Source organism: Danio rerio, chromosome 5 (genome assembly GCF_052040795.2).
Source record: "Danio rerio strain M-AB ecotype USA chromosome 5, GRCz13ab, whole genome shotgun sequence".
In the NCBI taxonomy this organism is placed as follows: domain Eukaryota; kingdom Metazoa; phylum Chordata; class Actinopteri; order Cypriniformes; family Danionidae; genus Danio; species Danio rerio.
The window spans coordinates 66,591,869-66,612,471 of NC_141025.1; the positions used below are offsets into that span (position 1 = coordinate 66,591,869).

Consider the following 20,603-nt stretch of genomic DNA (forward strand, 5'->3'; position numbering starts at 1 on the left):
TAACATAATTAATCACACTTTTTTTATTATTAATCATGATTAATTACAAAACGTAACTATTATTAAATGTATTAACTATTAAATTTAAGTGGATTATACATATATAAAACAATTAGGATATCCAAAAAAGCCTCAGGAATTGTGTCGATTCAGCTCATTTTCAATAAGTAGTTTGAAGAAGCAGCAAAAATAATTTGAGTGTATATATACTTTTTCAGATTGGCACATTTAACCTGGTAAATCTGGTTTTGGCACTTGTGATGTTGATATAATTAGTTGATTTGAAGTTTGTAATATTATGATTATCCCAATAATTGGTTGGTTTACGATTTTAAGTGGTGTAATGTAGAGTGCTCAAAATGGGGGCAGCCACTTTTGCACTTTAAAAAAAAGTGTCTTTACTGACTGAACTCTTTGTTCGTAGACCCCGGCTGTGATAAAACCCGACATGGAGTGACTCTGCAGGAATGGTACGACCCACTGGACCCAGATCTGGAGGCTCAGCTCATCTATCAGCATCTCAGCAGCGTCCAGCATGCCATGCGGTAAGTGAGAAACAATCTACGATGTACCGTTCAATTATTTGCAAACAATACACAGCTGATTTTATCTCGGTGGAATCAGAATAACCATTACACCTTGGCGTGTACATTATTTTCGAATAATTCAAAAGACTGTTGTCAGTTATTCTAGATCAGAGATGCCCAGAGTCGGGCCTTCAGGACAAAGTTGGCTAATTGTAACCTTTGATTTGGCCCACCATCCCATCTGAGAAGAAAGTGAAAAGGATGGAGAGGGTTGGGGCGAATGCCTTTAAACGAGAACGCATTTCTAATTCGATGTAACGTTTTTTGTTTGTTTTATTGCTGAACTACAAAAAAAGCTAACTAAAATCAAATGTTTCAATTAAATGTAAATGAATCAGATTTTTAAAAATGTAAACAATGTCACTCGACGGTGTCATGGTCACCAGCGATCCAACCTGTGGAGAGATCACTGGTAAACACAGATCACATAGAACTACAAATTTGCCATTTATGAACTACAATTCCAGTCATGCATCACACACACACTCACACCGGTTCCTGATCCTGACTGATGGCAAACACAAAGCTGAAGCTGCTCATGGACTGATTTCAGGGCTATATACGCAGAACACAAACACACAGACTTTGCTTAGTTATGTTGAACTGTGAGTGAACATTACAACGTGTTTTCCTTTGTCTTGCTTTGTTTTTGACCCTCGCTATGTTGTGTTTGTTTTCGTTGTATGCTGCCTGCCTTTTTTGACCATCTGCCTGTTATTTTGACTATGACTCTGAATTGCCCTTTTACATCTGTTTGCTCCTGTGTTGACCGTTGCTTGCCTGAACATTCTCTGTTCAATAAAGACTCTGCATTTGGATCCGCACCTCTGTTCTCAACGTCACTTCACGTTACAGATGAATAGAAGACAATGCCAAAAAACATAGATGAGCAAATCAAAGCAAAAACTAGTGTAACTGCATTATGTTATAAATGAGATGTGTTTATGTTTTTACTGTAATAAGTTCATTATAAAATGTTTTTTTAAAATGCTGTATGGTTAATATAAAGCAATGCTTTCCAGTTATTTTTAAATATTATTTTAAGACTTCACACTTAGATATTGCTTGATAATAATAGCAGGGTGGATGGGGTGGATGGGGGGTTTCTTCAGAAAACAAAGATAGGGAGTAGTTTTAGACAGGCTACTTCTAGTGAGTTTAGATTAATCTGGTTGCCTTACTAATGATTACAGATGAGAGGCCAGCGGCGATCAATCATATCACGTGCTCCTCTCGAAATTAAGCTAAGGTCACACAAGAGTTTGTGTGTGCGAAATTCTGTCGTGTGGCGCTGCGAAAAGGGGCAGGAATAAACAATATTATTAGGCATTAAAAAAGCGAGCGATTGCTCTATGTTTTAAATTTCTGTCCAGAGAGGTCATTTTTGATCCTCAGTTAGTCTCACACAGTCAAGTGATGCGATTTGATGCATGACCCCGCGTTTCCGGTCTGACGCATTTGCGTGCGTATGAATAAAAGGCCATTGGAGGAAAAGCCCAGTGTGACCGCAGCTTTAGTTTGTGAAACTTCACTAAATAAATTAGAAAATTGACCATAACTATATTTACCTTCAGCCCACTAGCCTCAATCAAGGTTGGTGTAATAAAGTTAGATGACTGCCTGGCCAACGGGAATAAGGAGGCTGAGAACCGACAAACTTTTAAATAATTTTTAATGAAAAATAAAACTCTCTCGTCTAGCTCTGGCGTCTCTTCTCATTTAAGCTTCCAGGGCAGGTGATGCATCTTGGTGTCTCTGATTATCTCATTCATGCCACCCGTCTCGTACGCCGTCACAGCTCTCAGCCCCACCCTACTCACCACAGTTTGTTTTTGGCCCTTATTAAAAGAAAAAGTTTTTGCACCCCGTCTCTAGATTTACTATGATCGCCTCGTCTAAAGACATTGTTCAGATGTTTTCAAAACATTTGTCAGGTTTTTATTCTCAAACCACTTCTATGTTTAGGACTAGTTTCATGCCCATCTTATGCAAAGCATTCTTTTTATGTTTTGAATTGTTTTATGGGACCTTGATCTGTCTTCCAACAACTTTAAAGTTTGAAAAAGTGGCTTTTACTCACATTTTTAATAGTTTAATGGGCTATATCATCTGGGTTGGGGTTTTATATAATGGGACAGAAACCTTGTAACAAACAAGCTACATTTTTTTGTTATTTTACAGACTTATTTCTCTATATACTTTTTCATTTACATTAGGTTATTTTAAACTGCTAACATGTCAATAAAAGTCACTTTGTTAAAGTTGAAATTTCGACATCAAAAATCAACCGAGCTGAGATCAACATCCCATAATATAATTCACAACCGTAAATAAACAGAAAACACTTGTGAATCACAAAATATGGAACAGATAATTAACAGATTTTTTTTTAAGTGCAGGTTGTGAAATCATGCAAAACAAAGTGATATGGAAATGTCAGGAACTGCTTTAGCTATGTGTTTATCTAAAATATATGCACAATTGAGTAAGTTCATCTGCAACTCAGAATCAACATGTCTTATAGTGACATTAGGTGACATTAACACACTGAATTGTGCATTTAATTATGCATAAATATAATAATAATAATAGAATTTAGTTATAAAAATGTAATTATACACAGTAGTTGAACATGTTTGTATTGGTTTTGTATTACTTCTTTGTATATGTTTTTCTCAAATGTATGTCAGTGTAAGTCTAGAAGTGCTAAAATGGTGTTTTGTGCTTTCTTTTGGCAGAGATAAGTATTATAAGTTGCGAGAGCAGCAGGGAATTCAGGAGGCAGATTCAGGAAGAGGTGAGAGACTCCGCTTAGCTTTCTTCAATGTTGGTTTCATTAACATAATTTAAAACTATTAAAAATAACATTTTTAGTAACAGAAAAATTAAAAAAAAAGTATATATAATGTCAGTCAAAAGTTTTAATAGTAATAATAATAATTACATATTTTATATGTTTTTGAAAGACATTGCTTATGCTCAGAAATATAAAAAGGTAATATAATATAATATAATATAACATAATATAATATAATAAAAAATTAATATTAAATATATAATTATAAATTAAAAATAAAAATGATTATAAAATTAAAAAATATATATTTTATAAAATAAAATAAAATTATAAAAATGCAATAATCATCCAAAATGCAATAAAAAAGTAATATTGTGAAATATGACTTTTTAATGTTTAAATATATTTAATGTTAAAATACATTTATTACATTTACTCCAGACATCAGTATCACATGATCCTTCAGAAATACCCACATATTGTTATTTACTGCTCAGTTATCTTTTATTTATAAGGGTTCTTAATATTCTATTTTTTGGAAACCATTTTTTTTTTCAAGGATTCTTTTAGAATTTTTTATACTTAAGAACTTATATACTTTCACTCTTATAAATATAATATAATATAATTATAATATAATAATATAATATTCATTAATTTTCTTGTCGGCTTAGTCCCTTTATTAATCCGGGGTCGCCACAGCGGAATGAACCGCCAACTTATCCAGCAAGTTTTTACGCAGCGGATGCCCTTCCAGCTGCAACCCATCTCTGGGACACACACACACTCACACACATACTCATACACTACGGACAATTTAGCCTACCCAATTCACCTGTACTGCATGTCTTTGGACTGTGGGGGAAACCGGAGCACCCGGAGGAAACCCACGCGAACGCAAGGAGAACATGCAAACTCCAAACAGAAACGCCAACTGAGCCGAGGCTCGAACCAGTGGCCCAGTGACCTTCTTGCTGTGAAGCGACAGCACTACCTACTGCGCCACTGCTTCGCCCATAATATAATATAATATAATATAGCAGTAGTAGTGTGATATGGCTGTATATTGGCACTGGTGGGAGCCGTGCTTTGGCTCAAAGCCGCAGGCCAGGAGCTTAAGTGTCTCAACAGTGACGATATACAGCTGTATACGATATACAGATATATTGCGTATATACAACAGTTTGACGACATAACCGTGTATATCACAAAAATACTTTTGTACAAGAACTACTTTCTTCCACTATTCAGTCATCTGCAGCTGACCCAGGCACGTGCACACATAGAGCTCAACCTGTGCAGTGCACATGCCCTTTTTAGTCTTGGATAGAAAGTGCCCTTCCAAAATGATCAAAAGTGCCCCCGCGACACCCCACCCCCTCCCCACCCTCCCCACCTCCCATCACCCACCTGAAGTGGAATCTAAAGTGATGACAAAACAATTGATAAGGCTGAACAGCTCCATATACAGAGATTTCCCAGTATTTTTATAATACACCCCAAAAAAGTCAAAGCAAGATTACTATGGTATAAATACAGCACTACAACATACAAAAGAGACAGAGCGAATTAGTGTCACTCACCTGTTATATAATGATTTGTTCAGCTGTACAAAATGCTGTTTTTCTTCCTCTAAGGACTTATTATGCGGTCTCTGTCACCATTTTGTGACGAAACCGTCTTTGCTCTGCTCAGTGCCAAGCTGATAGCCACTGGTGCGCTAAATCTCCGAAATTCTAAATATTTAAAATAGGCACCATCCTTACAACTACATTCTCGACTAAAAAAGCCTCAAAAGTACATTATGTTGTCCAACAGCTGCAATATTTGTCAAACTGTATTGAGTCTATTGGTCTGCTGTCACTCTATGTGGGCGGAGTAATACAGGAGGGTGAAGAGGCTGTAAGAGTGCTGCTATTACAGAATATCTATATAATGTAATATTGTTGCATTCTTGCTTAATAAAAGCTTTAAATAATAATTTGATTTATTTAACAGACTTCCAACGAAACCTCTGGTAGATTATCACATTTTCAACAAACATAATGCGCAGCAAAAAAAATGTCTTCAACATATTTCTAGAAAAAAAAATCTATTTTGAATGATTTTTGAAGGCTCAAGTCATTATAATAACTAAGAAAAATAATTAAAAATATCAAAATGGCAAAACTACTAAAAACCTTAATCATTGTAACCTTATATAACCTAGTATTTTCTCAGGTAAACACACTTTATCATTAATAAATGTTGATAAATGCTCAAATAATACATTAATAACAATGCTTTCTTTAATAATCCAAATTCAGTCTTAATTTCAATGTAATATTTAACCAAAGTCCACATTAAAGCAGCACTAACACCAATTCTTATTTTTAAGATTACTTGTGTTGTGTTGACATAAATATGATGCTTATTCTTGTCAATCAATATGAACCATAATTTTGATCTTTCAGACCAGAAGAAATCTGACGGAGTGTCACAACTCTTCGACATTCTCCAAGACCTTCACGAAGCTCATGCTGCGGTGGAGGAAGAGGAAAGATCGAAGAATAAAAACGTTTTTCTGGAACTACAAACGTAAACGAAAGGACGCTGGTTTGTAATGAATTTCACGTCATTCACAGTGTTATTCCGTCACTGAGCGGCTTCAAAAACATGCTCTTGTTACGACACAGACCAGAAAAGAAAGCTGAAAATGCTAAAAAGATTGCTTTGTTCTTGTATACTAGAACAGATGTTTGTTTTTTAGATGGATAGTTAGAGGAATGCAGTCATGAGTAAGGATAGTTGTGGTGTTTTCGCTGTGTGTTTGGCATTAAGGTAAGATGGAATATGGCATTAACTTACTGCATTGATTCAAATGGGTTCATTTTATTTGAAGGAATTTCAGATCTAATGGTTTGAATCACCATTTTTCCTTCATGTGCTTTTAACTTTAAAATGAAATGCTTAGGATTTGCATGTCAGCTCTTCCTCTGTGTATTTTTATTGTTGTTATTATTATTATTAAGTCAGTTTTATTTGAATATTTATATACACAGGATTGGTGGGGAAATGTTTGGAATAATTTGGATTTTTTCGTGCATTTGAAAGATTTTAGGGTCCACTTATTTAATTGATAAGACATTACAGTTTTTCTTAGTTGCTTCGGTTTTTCACTTCAGAATGGCATTTCTTATTGATTTAAGCAAATTGCAAATGCTTTGGCTCACGTGTGCAAACAGTGGGTACAATTGTCTGTAGTTTGGACAAAAACAAATTGAATATGGCCTGTTGATCAATACTGATGAGTCGATTCTCATTTAAATTTCTCACAACTTCTCAATCTTTTTTCATCACACTCAAAACTGCTTATTCAATTATCAAACAATAGTACACACATTTAACATTGTTTATATTGTCTGCTGAATTGGTAAATGACCTCTAATTGCAATACACTTTGAGTAAACTATTTATCCATCAAATCTGGGAGAGTATAGCAGTCAACATTTGAAGTGGATCAAAATGTTTCATCGAAGTTGTCCAAAAACTATTCAGCAACACCCATTCTTGTCCTTCAGTAGGACAATTTTATCCACTTCAATTGTTGACTAATGTATATTCAGATCCAATCACTATCTTTTTTTTTTTTTTGAAAACTTAAAAAATCCTGAACTGCAGCATAATGCTTATGGAAGAGCAACTGGAAGACTTGTTTGGCCTGACCAAGGGTCAGGGTGTCCACCAAGAATATTTTTTCATTGATGTTTATTTTGTAGTATTTTTGTGTATTTGTGCTGACATTAGAAATATGAAATGTACAATACAGTAATTGGACCAGCAAGATTGCACATTACATGTGAGACATTCTCACAAAAATAAATGTAATATATAAATAGTGAGTGAGTGAGTGAGTGAGTGAGTGAGTGAGTGAGTGAGTGAGTGAGTGAGAGAGAGAGAGTGAGTGAGTGAGAGAGAGAGAGAGTGAGTGAGGGAGTGAGAGTGAGTGAGTGAGTGAGTGAGTGAGTGAGTGAGTTTGTTTGTTTGTTTGTTTATTTGTTAAATTTATTTGTCCCCGTGGGGAAATTTTATTTACAGCATACACTCAGACTCCTGACATTTCACATTTGGCATATATATATATATATATATATATATATATATATATATATATATATATATATATATATATATATATATATATATATATATATATATATATATATTGATTTCTTCAGATATCATTATATTATATTATATTATATTATTGATTTCTTCAGATATCATTATATTATTCAATGCAGTTTTATAATTAAATAAATAAAAGATCTATATTCCCATTTATCTTTTTAAAATAAATAATTATTTAATACTTTTATTCAACAATAAAACAATATTTTCATGTGACAGTAAAGAGTTTTTTTTTTTATTTAAACATACTGAAATTTAAAAAAAATGGCATGATACATTTTTATTGTATTATATTCATCGTTTTTTTAACTTCTTTCAAACACATTAAACAGTCTGAATTATTCCAAATCTTTTGAATAGTTTATTAATGTTTATTTAATGTTTTTTTTTTTTTTTTCTGTAAATCAATAGCAGAATTACTTCATTGTTGGATCTGAATCCCACACAGATCTGCCATTCGCAGTCTCTCAATGCCTTTTCCACGCGCGTGTCTGTCATTTTGGATGGTTTGTTGTTTGTCTTTTTATGATATGTAATTGTTCAACATGTTTGCACTGTGCATTTCACTAAAATGTGTATTCCTGTCATTTTTTAAATGTGGAACATTACTTCTTTTTTTCCCCTTAAAGGTGATGATGGTTAGTATTTGTCCACTAGGTGGCATTAGAGTATTAATAATAATGAAAAAGCTGACCTCAGCCATCAATAACCGATTTAAATGATACTGCAGACTTTTACTACCTTTTAATAAATAGTACACACACTCCATCATTTTTTTTCTAAACACAAAAAGCATAAATGTAACTCGAAAATTATAATGGGACTATTTAAGTTGTTTTATATATCTTTAAACTGTTTGTTTTCTACCTCTGCTGTTTATCAGTTATTACAATTACATCTTAAAGCAACAGTTCACACAAAAATGCTCATTCGCTGTTCATTCACTCACCATCTAAAGTGTAGATGACTTTTCTTCTTAAGCAGAACATTAAAGATGATTTGAGTTGCAAATGTGGTCCTTGCTGATTCTTATAATCCATGTCAATGGCTGCCAGCACTTTGAGAGTGACAAAAACATACAGGCAAAACAAAATGAATACCTGTGGCTCCTGATAATGTCTTATGAGGTAAAATGGGTGCAAGATTTACATTTGATTCACATTCATAAGTTTTTTTTTTTTTTTGCTGTATGCATAGATATTTTATTTGAGTTCAATGTAAAAAAAAATTATATGCATCTGGATTTATATATATAGTCTTTTGAAGATTTATTTATTAAACATAAATCACTGAGCATGTGACCAGTTTGAATATATTATTTACTGATACATTTGGGCATGAGTATTACTTAATACAATGGTGCATCTGTATATTCATGCATTGGTTTGTCGTTATTAGTTTGAGACTGATATTTCGAGCATGTAATTATGAGATTGTTTTGTAAACATTATTATTATTAACAGCTCCTGGCAGTTAAAGTGGTGCCTTATGTTTACAAGAAAGAATGTTCTTACTGTTTTACACTACATATTTCTCCTTTTTCCTCCACCTCTCTGTCAGCTTCTCTCGTTCTTTTCCTTCTTTTGAAGAAAACACAATGTTGTGTTTCACTTCTGTATGCTTTTTTATTGAAGGTTTTTGTCATACAGCTGCAGTTACATGCATGAATAGCATGCAAGGAGTCTTTTAGTTGTTATGAGGAATTTAAGAACTTACCAGCTGATTATTTGTTTCCACCTCGTCATGGAATTGGTTTGTTCTCTCCTAACAAAGTCCTACTTTTCTGACCCTGTTTGTAAAGATATTTTAGGCATGTTTTAATTTCCTCATGTTTGTGGAAGTATGTTCATGCAGCAATCAATCAATCAATCAATTCTAAAAATAAAAAAGACCTGAAAAGTATAAGAAATCTGCTTGCTTCTTTCTATTAACATGTTCTTGTATAGTGGGGACAGTTGCAACACGTTTTGCATTTTCTTTAGTTTCTTAAGTTTTATGTGGAAACCCAAAATTTTTATATAATAAACTCACATTTATTAAACACCCATCCACATTGCTACACTGTAAAATCCAACATTCAACTTTATCAAATGAAATGAGTTTAGGTAACTCAAAATTTACTAAAAGTTAATTCTACTCATTTGAAAAGTGTTTTGAACTCAGCGTTGAAGGTAATGAGTTTATTAAATACCTCATTACTTCAACTTAAATGGAGGAAGTTCGTAGTACTCATATAGATTAGTTGTTTAACTCAAATAGTTTGTTGCAATCAGTTTACTCAAACGATTTGTGTTTATTTATTTACTTTATTTATTTATACAGGGACAATGTACAACATGACATGTGCTTAGACATGACAACATGACATGAGTTAGCTAAAGCTAATTTACATCTGTAGTCTCTGGGCAGGAAGTAACAAATTGAACAGTTATAACAAATACAATATACACTTACAGTACAATAAATACAACACATCATTGTGTTGCCTTAACTTATTGGGTTTTACAGTACTCAGTTGGTTTGAGTTGTCTTTATTCTTTGGGTTTTACTGTGCTTAAATTCCTTTGTTTACTCAAATAGATTAAGTTCACAATACTCATTAGGATTAGTTTTTTAACTTAAATGGTTTGTTGCAATCAGTTTCCTCAAACGGTTTGTGTTACTTTAACTTTTTGGGCTTTACAGTGTATAATATGTGTGTACTGTATAAATGAGAATATGTGCAGAATTTAAACTTGAACAGACAAAGTCAAATGTTGCAACAACCCACAGGGATAGTTGCAACATTCAATAAAATGCTTAAGTTATGTGTTGGCCATGGAAGAAATGCGATATGGGATAGCAAACACACAAAATATAGATTTTTTGTTAAAAATCTGGAACCCAATTATGTTTTATATCAGTAATCCTGACTTGTAACTCATTAGAGGTGGCATTGGAGCCCACACATTTCTCTGTAAACTATATATATTTTTATATTTAATTCATTATACTTTCTGGATGATACTGAATTATGTTGTGTCCGACTGTTTGTGTATTGTGAAATGGACTTTGTTCCTTTTTTTTTTATTTTTTGTTTGTTCTGTTTATGTTATTGTTTATTTCCTTAAGCTTTTCTTATTTTGATTTATAAAAAAATATAAGGTTATTAAAAAATATTATAATAAAAAAAATCTGAAACATCGGATTTTATTCGAATTTTTTGGTTAACAGACTAGATGTAAATTGCTTTAATTGTTAAGTGTGTAAAATTGGCTTTATAAATAGACTATTAAAAGAACAAGCGACAACCAACTATACATCAGGCCTAAAAAAACTGAACAACAATATTATTTACTGAAAATCTAGACAGAACCTTTACAAAACTACTTCTTTGAACTTTAATTAATCAAAGAATCAATTTCTTTATTAAATTACACTGAAACTGTAATAAAACAAAAATTGTACATTGTTAATATGGCAAGCTTCAAAATACTGTTGTAATCGGGAACAGTTGCAACAGCATGTTTTACTTGTCCCAACTCTGGCAACCATAATCAAACTGTCTATACTGGGGAGATACAATAGCTTTAACACTTGATAGCTATACATAATCAAAGCTTAAAACAGTGATTTAAACTATGTAAGTTAATAGTTTAAAATGATTATATACTAAAGGAATGGTCACATATGGCTGATTTCTCTAAGTCAGAATGAGGGTAATTGAGAATATGTGAAGAGTTCAGATGCAAAAAGTGCTGTCTGAAATTTCCATTGCAAATGAACATTTTTCTCAGCCTCCTTTGCTTATGTTGAGTTATTTCCCTTCAAAGACCATGAAAGGGATTTATTCTTTGACATAAAAGTGTTATTACTAAGCCTACATTCAGGAGCCTAGAAAAATGTCCAGTTTAAAAGAAAATTTCAGACGCTATTTAGAGGTTTCTGCATCTAAACTCTTCATGTAGTATGAATATCATCGCTGTAGCTCAGTGATGCACAAACTAGGGCCTGAGGGACAAAGTTTGCCCATACTGCCTTTGATTTGGCCCGCCATCCCATCTGAGAAGAAAGGATGAATGATGGGAATGCTTCAATGTTTTATTGTTGAAAGCTAACTGAAGTTAAATGTTTTTTTTAATTAAATGGCATAAATTAACCAGATTTTGTTTAAATGTACATACTGTCACCTGACAATGGATGATGAATGAGGTTGATGAAGAAAGACGGGGATGTTTCAACGTTTAGTGTATTCAGCATTGAACTCCACTGCTTTAGAAATGTGATTGTTTATGGTTTATTGCATTCAATTATCATTTTAAAAAGTTATTCTGCATTAGTTTATATGATTTAATGTTTTCTATTTATTTTGAAATATTATTCAATTAATAAGGAAGTTACATTAATCACATTAATTAGGCAACTTTAATTTAATATGGGTATATTTACCTTTGGCCCACGACTCTTAACGATGTTTGGTTTTGGCCCTTCACACTAAAAAGTTTGGGCATCCCTGCTCTTACTCATTCCTGAATGGAGGAATGAGTCTTGTTGCGACTGCTACCCCATGTTGCAACCGTCCCCACTCTCCCCTATTCATGTTAAAGCGTATATTGTAGTATTAAATTTGTTTGCTTCAAGATTGAAAACATTAACGAATTTTAAATTAAAGAGTACATGATAATAATTTCCATTTTAAGCAGCTTAATGTCTGTCTGTGCCCGTGTCGTGAACAGCTCAGCTGGCCTTCAGCCGGTAATGACCGGAAACGCATAAATTCCACAGCAGCTGGACTGTTTTTCTGAGCTTCCGGTCGCTCACGGGATGACCATAAATGGTCGTTTTGACTGAAGCTTCCTTCATTTAATTTTTTGTTGTTGTAAAAAGTCATCGTTCAGTGGTAAAGAAAAGTAGAGGGTATATAAACAACATGGCGTCCACTTGTTTCGCTATTTCTGAAGCCAAAGCAAACATCAATTATTGTTTAACATGTGGATAAGAGCCTCCTCCTCCAGGTTAGTAAACTGTTCTCCAAAACTGCAGGCAGATGAAGTCTGAGTCGTCACGCGAGTCGGTTCTTAAGAACTGAAGAACGAAATTTAGTAGGCCTGCTAAAATTTTATTGTGTACATTGATGTAAAATAATGTTTAATATAATAATGTATTTTCATTTTGTTTTCAGTCATTACAGTGTATTCATTTACTTGTATATTTAGGGCTACTTTTTATGTTGATACATTTTTTACTGTCCATTTTAAACAAATTTTAATCTGATTTAAATATATTTAATTTATTAATACTACTACTAATAATAATTAAATGATTATAAATAATGTATCACTATTATAAGGAGTCACCAAACAATAATAGCTAGGCTAATTACACGCCACATTGGTGGTGGTCATGATTGTGAAGCGCTTTGGGTGTATGGCCATACGCAATAAATGCGCTATATAAATATACACTTTACATTATAATCGTTTTTGTTTGAGTTTTTGGATTATTTAGTCTATTAAATAATATATATTATTTACCATTTAAAATTAGTTATAGATTTGAATTGATTAACAATTATTTCCAAGATTGAAATAATCATTCTTTCATTTATTTTCCTTCGACTTTCCTCATTTATCAGGGGTCACCACAGCCTAATGAACTGCCAACTTATCCACAGCACATGCCCTTCCAGCTGGAACCGAGTACTAGGAAACACCCATACACTCTGACATTCAAACACACACACACACTATGGCCAATTTAGTTTCAATTTACTTATACCACATTTTGGACTGTGGAGGAAACCAGAGGAAACCCACACCAAAACGGAGAGAACATGCAAACTCCACACAGAAATGCCTACTGACCCAGCCAGGACTTGAACCAGTGACTTTTTTGCTAGTGCTAACCACTGAGCTACCACGTCGCCTTCTTATTATTCATTGATTTTTATTATTTGTTTAATTTATTATTAATACTACTACTAATAATAATTAATTGATTATAAAGTATTTATTACTATTTTACGTAGTCACAAAATATTCATTTATTCATTTTCTTTTCGGCTTAGTCCCTTTATTAATCTGGGGTCGCCACAGCGGAATGAACCGCCAACTTATCCAGCATATGTTTTACGCAGCGGATGGCCTTCCAGCCGCAACCCATCACTGGGAAACCCATACACACTCATTCACATACACTATCGACAATTTAGCCTACCCAATTCACCTGTACCGCATGTCTTTGGACTGTGGGAGAATCCGGAGCACCCGGGGGAAACCCACGCAAATGCAGGGAGAACATGCAAACTCCACACAGAAATGGCAACTGGCCCAGTTGAGGCTTGAACCAGCAACCTTCTTGCTGTGAGGCGACAGCACTACCTACTGCCCCACTGCGTCGCGAGTCACAAAATAATAGTACCTAATTATTATTGTTATAGTTGTTGGATTTTTTTTAATGTTCATAAATTATTAGACTGTTAAATAATATTTATCAATTTATAAAAATATAATTAAAAATTTGTTATACATTATAGATATTATAGATTTTAATAGATTAACAATTATTTCTAAGGTCGGAATAATCAAATAACTAATTATTATTATTGTTAAATTTTATTTTTAAAAACATTCTTTGTACCAGTGGAAAATTAAATGAAGGATGTGAATGAGATGAAGTAAATATGGAATAGTTTAAAGCAGACCTTTTTCGTGGCACAGGTTTCCTGTAAGAGGTGTCAATGCACCCTATAATCTGACAAAAGAATTGAGCTAAAGTATTCAAAACTTATTCTCAAGGTAGTATGAAGAAGAGTATACTATGTTTACTACTTCAATCTTCGTTTGGAGGCAAAAAGAAGTCGAAAAGTCTGAGTGATAATCGTGTATTGTTTCGAACACCCCCGCACTATATGCGGAGTTGTAAATGTACCACGCTGTTCATCTAAACAACAATGGTGGCTGGAAGAGAAGAACCGTTTCATTAAACTCTGGCAAACAACTTTTTTCCATAAGAAGTGCCATTGTGCATCATCAAATCTTGTTTCCTAATTGCTGTGGACAAACACTGAATGGCGCCACCAATAGAAAAGATGTGGATTGACGAAGGTGGCTTCTCATCCAGTGTGAACACCACAGAGTCTTTAAAATCTCTCTGCGAGTGGTCGTAGATGTCCAGATACATCTGTACCAGCCCTGCTACTTGACTATCCAGTGTGTTCATGTGGCTAATGTTGTTTTGGATGTTGTTTTCCTGTCTGACCCCAGTGGAAACAATTCGGGGTAACCAATCGCACATCAAAGAAGACAGAGTTCCAGAACACGCCCACTGATTGCGTAATCAACACAGACCAATGGTAGCTCAAAGGTGTCTCGGAAATGAACTCACCCAAAAGCTTGCTTTGGTTAGCTGTTTCGAACTGCCCAAATAAACTCTAAAATAACTCTTAAATAACTCTAAAATTACGTCATTTCAGTTCGTTCTTCTATTTAATTTGAAGTACTGTATAATGGGCCTTTAGGCTGAAAGCTGTCGAAGCAAAATGAGAGCGCTGAACCAATTGCTGATGAGAGAAGAAAGTGATGTGGCACGAAAGCAGCAGAGCTTTTATTATGCAGCCAACCACTTCTGATTCTTCTAGTTGTGATCATGTGGGGAGGAAGCAGTTGTTTTATCAAACTAAATGAGTGTTAAGGTTCTGTTACTGATCTGTGCAGTCTAATAAAACCCAAGACATTAAAGTGTCTTTGGTATTTTCCTGTTTTCTATAAAACCAAACCGGAAATCAAGAGTGTGTGACTTGGTCAGTGTCACCAGTGGTGGAAAGAGTACTGAACAATCATACTTAAGTAAAAGAACCATCACCTGCCTAAAAATGTAGTGCAAGTAGAGTAAAATTATCTTCTGTAAATATTACTCAAAGTATGAATAAAAAGAAGCCCTTTTAAAAGTAGTCAAGAGTAGTGAGTATTACGCTGTAAAAAGCTGCTGCTGATGATGAAGCCTTTATTTGTCACATACACTTTTACATGGAGTGAAATTGGATCCCCTCGACCATACACAAACATCACACATTTCAGGGGAAGACAGGTCAGATGAGAGGTAGCTTTTAGAATGAGGAAATAAGATACATTTGGGAAGAGAGAGGTGATTAAAAAAAACCCTGAGATCACACATAGACATAGACATAACATCACAACAGGGGATGTGGATATAGTCCGATGAGGGCAGCAGCCATCTGGTTCTGCCGCTAGAGAGCGCTGGTCACAAACTACCCACACTGGTGCGTGAAAGCACACTTAGGCCTGGAATGTGGGCCTTGGTAGGGATTGTCAATCCGTAGCTGATGCATTAAATTTAATTTGTGGATGTGGATTTGTGTAAACGTAAAATTCTGTAGAGCATTTAGCTATTACCCAGCAGGCATACAACGTCATAAGATGTTAATATTAGGATAGATTTAGGTCGTGATGTCAGGTGATCAAAATTCAATGTCTAGCCAGCATCTATGGACAATGTTATTTTGATGTCTAATAAAGACGTCAAATGACGTTGATATTTGGTTGATTTTAGGTTTTGTTAGAAAGTGACCAAAAACCAACATCTTAAACCAATGCCGTATTGACAGCAAATACTGATATTTATTTGTCAGGTAAGCCAAACAAAATCCAACATCCGATGAACGTCAAAGTGGTAACATCCACACAACATCAAGCCTTAACATTATTAGACGTTCATATTTGATGAGTTTAGTTTGGACATTGGGTTTTGATGTTAACCCGATTTTCATTTCCAAACAAAATACAACGTCCCCAAGACGTTGGGGTACAACGTCAATCTGACGTCATATATAGATATATCTATGCTGGGTGTTTAAGGCCATTTCAGTCATCATACAGTAAACATCCGTCATCTTCTCATCAGTGACATGCATCTAAACAGTCTCTGGGTCTATGGATGTAAAGATTTTGTACATCTTTGTATATTTTTAATGCTTCCAAATGGTTTGCTGCATTTATTAAGTGCTAATGTCTTGAGGTAGTTTATCATTATGTAAATTACTTGCTATGTGCGATTTAATTCGACAGGAATCACACGACTAATAAATGAGAAAAAATACAGTAGTGAGGTTGAAGGAAATTAGTGGAGTAAAAGTACCAATAGTGCCCTAAAATGTACTCAAGATAAGAAAAACTACTCAATTACAGCAGTTTAAGTAATTTGTGTCAATAGTTAAATTATTTATCTGGAGTAAAACATTCTTTGAAACTTTCGTGATAAGTAGGCTTCATAAGTAAAACTAGGGCTACATAAAACTGTTGTGGTTTTTGGACAAAAACGTTTGCCTTTAAAAAGCCAGTCCGTCGAGTTGTTCGAACGAGTTCAGTTCGATTCGTGAATGAATCATTCACATCACTGTTGTTCAGCCAATTCCAAAAAAAGAATCGACTCATAAGAACGATTCACAAATCGGGCATCGCTTAAGCAGCCCCCCTGCCTGGAGGCTTCCCTCCCTGCTTTATGACCCTCATCTATTCAAGAGCCATTTGCTCACCACTGGCACACATTCATGGCATTTACCTAAAAGAGCTTTCCTAAATATGTGCCTCTGCCTGTGAGCCTTGCATCCTGTCCCACTCCCGCCGCCAGCTTTAGCTCAGCATCCATATTTTTCGCATCCGTGTGGGAGAGAGAGAGGGAGTGAGTGAGAAAGAGAGCGAGAGTGAAGGGAGTGGCAGACGCTGACAAATCTCATGCCGGGAAGCCGACAGAGCCATCCCTACACACACCATCTGAAGTTCGCCGGCAAAGACTTATTTATACCACACCGGATTTGGACTTCATAAGGTAAATAGTGGCATTTGAGAGAGCAGTTCGCGATTGTGTCGCTTGACAGGGGCGTGAAGAGACGGTCGCGAGCACGCCGCAGTGAAGAGCCAAAACAATAGAGCCCGGAGTCCAGGGCGAACAAATGAGCCAACACGCTAAACTTCCGCTGCTTTTAGCAAAAAATGCTACGGTTTTACGCTGAATTTGTCTATATTTTGAAATGAAATTCGCGTATTGAGTTATTTTACAGAGGTAATTCGCGGTTTGAAAGCCAGCGGTGATGACAGCATATCGAAACTGCCGACCTCAGTGTACATAATGGGTCTCATTTCACTGATATGCTAGAATGACCTTGCTATATCACTGCATTATCTATCAGGAGGTGTTTCCTTTGGGCATACAACGCATTCACGGGATTTGTATGTTGGATACATTGTTGCAGATGATAAGATGTGTTTTTTTGTGTCCTCCTTTGCCCTGAAGCATCACGTTATTGATGCTGTGGCTCCTGTTTATGGACTGGCATGGGCCATTCAAGGCCATTCATTTAGCAAAACTGCACCCTGTTAATGGGGTTTGTGTTTTTGGGCTGTGCGTTTTAAATGCTCATTATTATGCTTGTTTGTCTTCAGTCCCGCAGGTAGAATGGAGAGGGATATCCGCCATCCTCATATTTAGTGCCTCAGTGTAAACCCTTAATAAGCTGCGAAACTTGAAGTTTCACCAGTGGACATAATGAACATGCTAAAGTCCAGTGGCTTGAAGATCCCTGGCAGGGGTCCCAAACACGCCAGTCCAGTAGGACGAACAACCGCTGGCCCCTTAACCAGTCCTGCGACTCAAAAAGAAGGTAAGTCAGCTACTTCTGTGCCTCCAGACCCTCTGTGATATATCTCATCAAATTACACATCATTAGGCCCAGACAGAATCTGCAGAATTTTTTATTTTTTTTCTCCACTGTTGTTGATTTTTCAACGTAGCAGTTTTGTTTGCACATTTAAAATGTCTGTATATCTTCATTTTAATTTAAGTAATTTATTTTGATTGTAAAAGTTTTTATATTTGATTTTTAACGGTGTTTCAGTGAAATTAAGTTTTTTTAAATAGTATTCATTAATAACAACACTGGATTTAAGCATGATAGAATGCATTAAATAACGCTGAGAGCCTATAATAAACAAACTTAAATTATGAAATTATTGAAGCAAGTGATCTGTCATCTTCTTTTGAATGCTATGGCTGCAGATTAAGGTGTTGCTAGTAATATGTTAGTTATATTATGCCTTTTTGGATGTGATGCAGTGGTATTATGTGGAATACAATAATATATTACAATGTACAACAGTGGAATGTAGGTGACGCAGTGGCGCAGTAGGTATTGCTGTCGCCTCACAGCAAGAAGGTCACTGGTTCGAACCTTGGCTCAGTTGGCGTTTCTGTGTGGAGTTTGCATGTTCTCCCTGCGTTTGCATGGGTTTCCTCTGGGTGCTTTGGTTTCCCCCACTAGGGTTGTAACGGTATGAATTTTTCACGGTATGATAATCGTCTAAAACAATACCACGGTTTGACGGTTTCGCGGTATACGGTATGTTACAAATGTTACAAAATAATAGAACAGTGAAGCAAATTTGACTTTTTCCAAATAATATATTTTTAGTTACTATAAACAACACCACTTACAATGAACAAATAAAAAAAATAAGAAAATAATAAATAATGTGTCAAAGTCCAAATAAAGTCCAAATAAACATGGTGCAAATCCTCAGTAAAAAATAGATAAATAGTAAATATTTACTATACTATAAATAGTTACATAACGAAACTAGATTCAATATGGAACATCCTTAGGTTTTATGTGCCAGCATGGATATGGTTGTCTGTGGATATGGATTTGGAAATGGTTGTCTGCAATGCAGATAAACAGCTGCACCTTCATTTGCGTCTTTTGAAAACAGAGCAGCAGTTCGTCTTTGCTGTGTCACTGTTTTGTCATGTTTCTGTGCTGCTGTGCATGCAAAAGTACTTAGTATGAGAATTATTTCATGCAAAACTTTTTTGTTTTGCGTTTTATTTAGCCACGCATAAATGTATGCCTTTCTCTCATTCCGTGTTGTTCAAAAAGCTTGGTCCACAAACAAAAGTGAAACCTATGCTTATTGGTTGTAATATAGCGAGTTTGAACCAATCTGGGCATGGAGGAGGGACAATGCATCAATGTATCATGTCTGATTTGTCCGGAGACACAGTGACGAGCGTTTCTTTGTCAAATCAGCGTTGTCAAATTTTGATGACGTAACCGCACTGATTCCGGAGCCTCTGAAAGTCCGCGAATGTTATGTGATACAGCACTGGAAAGCTGAGATTCTCTTCTTTATGCCAATCTTTGAATTGTATGAGTCGGATCAGCGGATCAAAAGTTATTAAACATTTAAGAGCAATACTTATTTTTAGCCGCGGGCGGCTGTCTCGGTCTTTAAGGGTTAAAACCGTTGATATGCAATTGTTCATGGTATGATAATCGTGCACGTTCAAATCGTGGTAAACCGTCATACCGGTATATTGTTACAACCCTATCCCCCACAGTCCAAAGACATGCAGTACAGGTGAATTGGGTAGGCTAAATTGTCCGTAGTGTGTATGTTTGCCTGGAAGGGGATCCGCTGCATAAAAACGTGCTGAATAAGTTGACGGTTCATTCCACTGTGGTGACCCCGGATTAATAAAGGGACTAAGCCAACAAGAAAATGAATGAATGAATGAACAGTGAAATGTGTTTAATATCTAAAATCATCACTGTACTGATTTAACTTGACCTGTCACAATTTCTGTATTTGGTTTTACAATATATTGCACCAAAATATATTGTGATAAATGATATTATATTATCATCAATGTCATTTTATGACTATTTTATGCCGCTCATCATATAATGCCAGAATGACAATGTAATATCATCACAATGCAAGTACACTCTTCTAAAGAACACATAAAATTGTATTCTTAAGAATATTTCATTTAATGATAGTCATGTGAACTATTCATATAATTAGGCACTGGATTCAGAATGTGAAAATGCATATCCTAAATAAATAATAATAAATGTTAACAAAAGAGTGCAAGGTAAAAAGTAACAGAGGCTGCGTTATGTGCTACCAGATCTATTTTCAGTTGTCAGACACCCACATGAAACTATAGTAATTAGTAGTAAATACTGTAGTGTTTTTAACCATACTGACACCTCC

At 35.0% G+C, this 20,603-nt stretch overlaps 3 protein-coding genes across 16 annotated transcripts in view; 2 read left to right on the forward strand and 1 right to left on the reverse strand.

Annotated features, from left to right (window-relative positions):
• rasa4 (RAS p21 protein activator 4) overlaps nt 1-7,246 on the forward strand; it is a 100,194-nt gene extending 92,948 nt beyond the window's left edge. Inside the window, exons 19-21 of one of the 3 annotated variants that reach the window (XM_087252599.1) lie at nt 425-545; nt 3,326-3,384; nt 5,838-7,246. In XM_087252599.1, the coding sequence (XP_087108725.1) occupies nt 425-545; nt 3,326-3,384; nt 5,838-5,965 (308 nt within the window). In that variant the 3' untranslated portion in view covers nt 5,966-7,246. 3 annotated transcript variants of the gene reach the window in all.
• The window catches only part of mcama (melanoma cell adhesion molecule a), a 638,953-nt gene that overhangs the window by 529,207 nt on the left and 89,143 nt on the right, over nt 1-20,603 (reverse strand). The window lies entirely within an intron of this gene.
• clip2 (CAP-GLY domain containing linker protein 2) overlaps nt 12,339-20,603 on the forward strand; it is an 86,735-nt gene continuing 78,470 nt past the window's right edge. For 3 of the 9 annotated variants that reach the window (XM_087254389.2, XM_087254392.2, XM_087254395.2), the window contains exons 1-2: nt 12,339-12,548; nt 17,994-18,211. In XM_087254389.2, the coding sequence (XP_087110515.1) occupies nt 18,097-18,211 (115 nt within the window). In that variant the 5' untranslated portion in view covers nt 12,339-12,548; nt 17,994-18,096. Of the gene's footprint in view, nt 12,549-17,065; nt 17,781-17,993; nt 18,212-20,603 lie in introns of those variants that run through there. The other 6 variants (XM_087254388.1, XM_087254391.1, XM_087254394.1 and 3 more) reach the window with 3 other exon arrangements.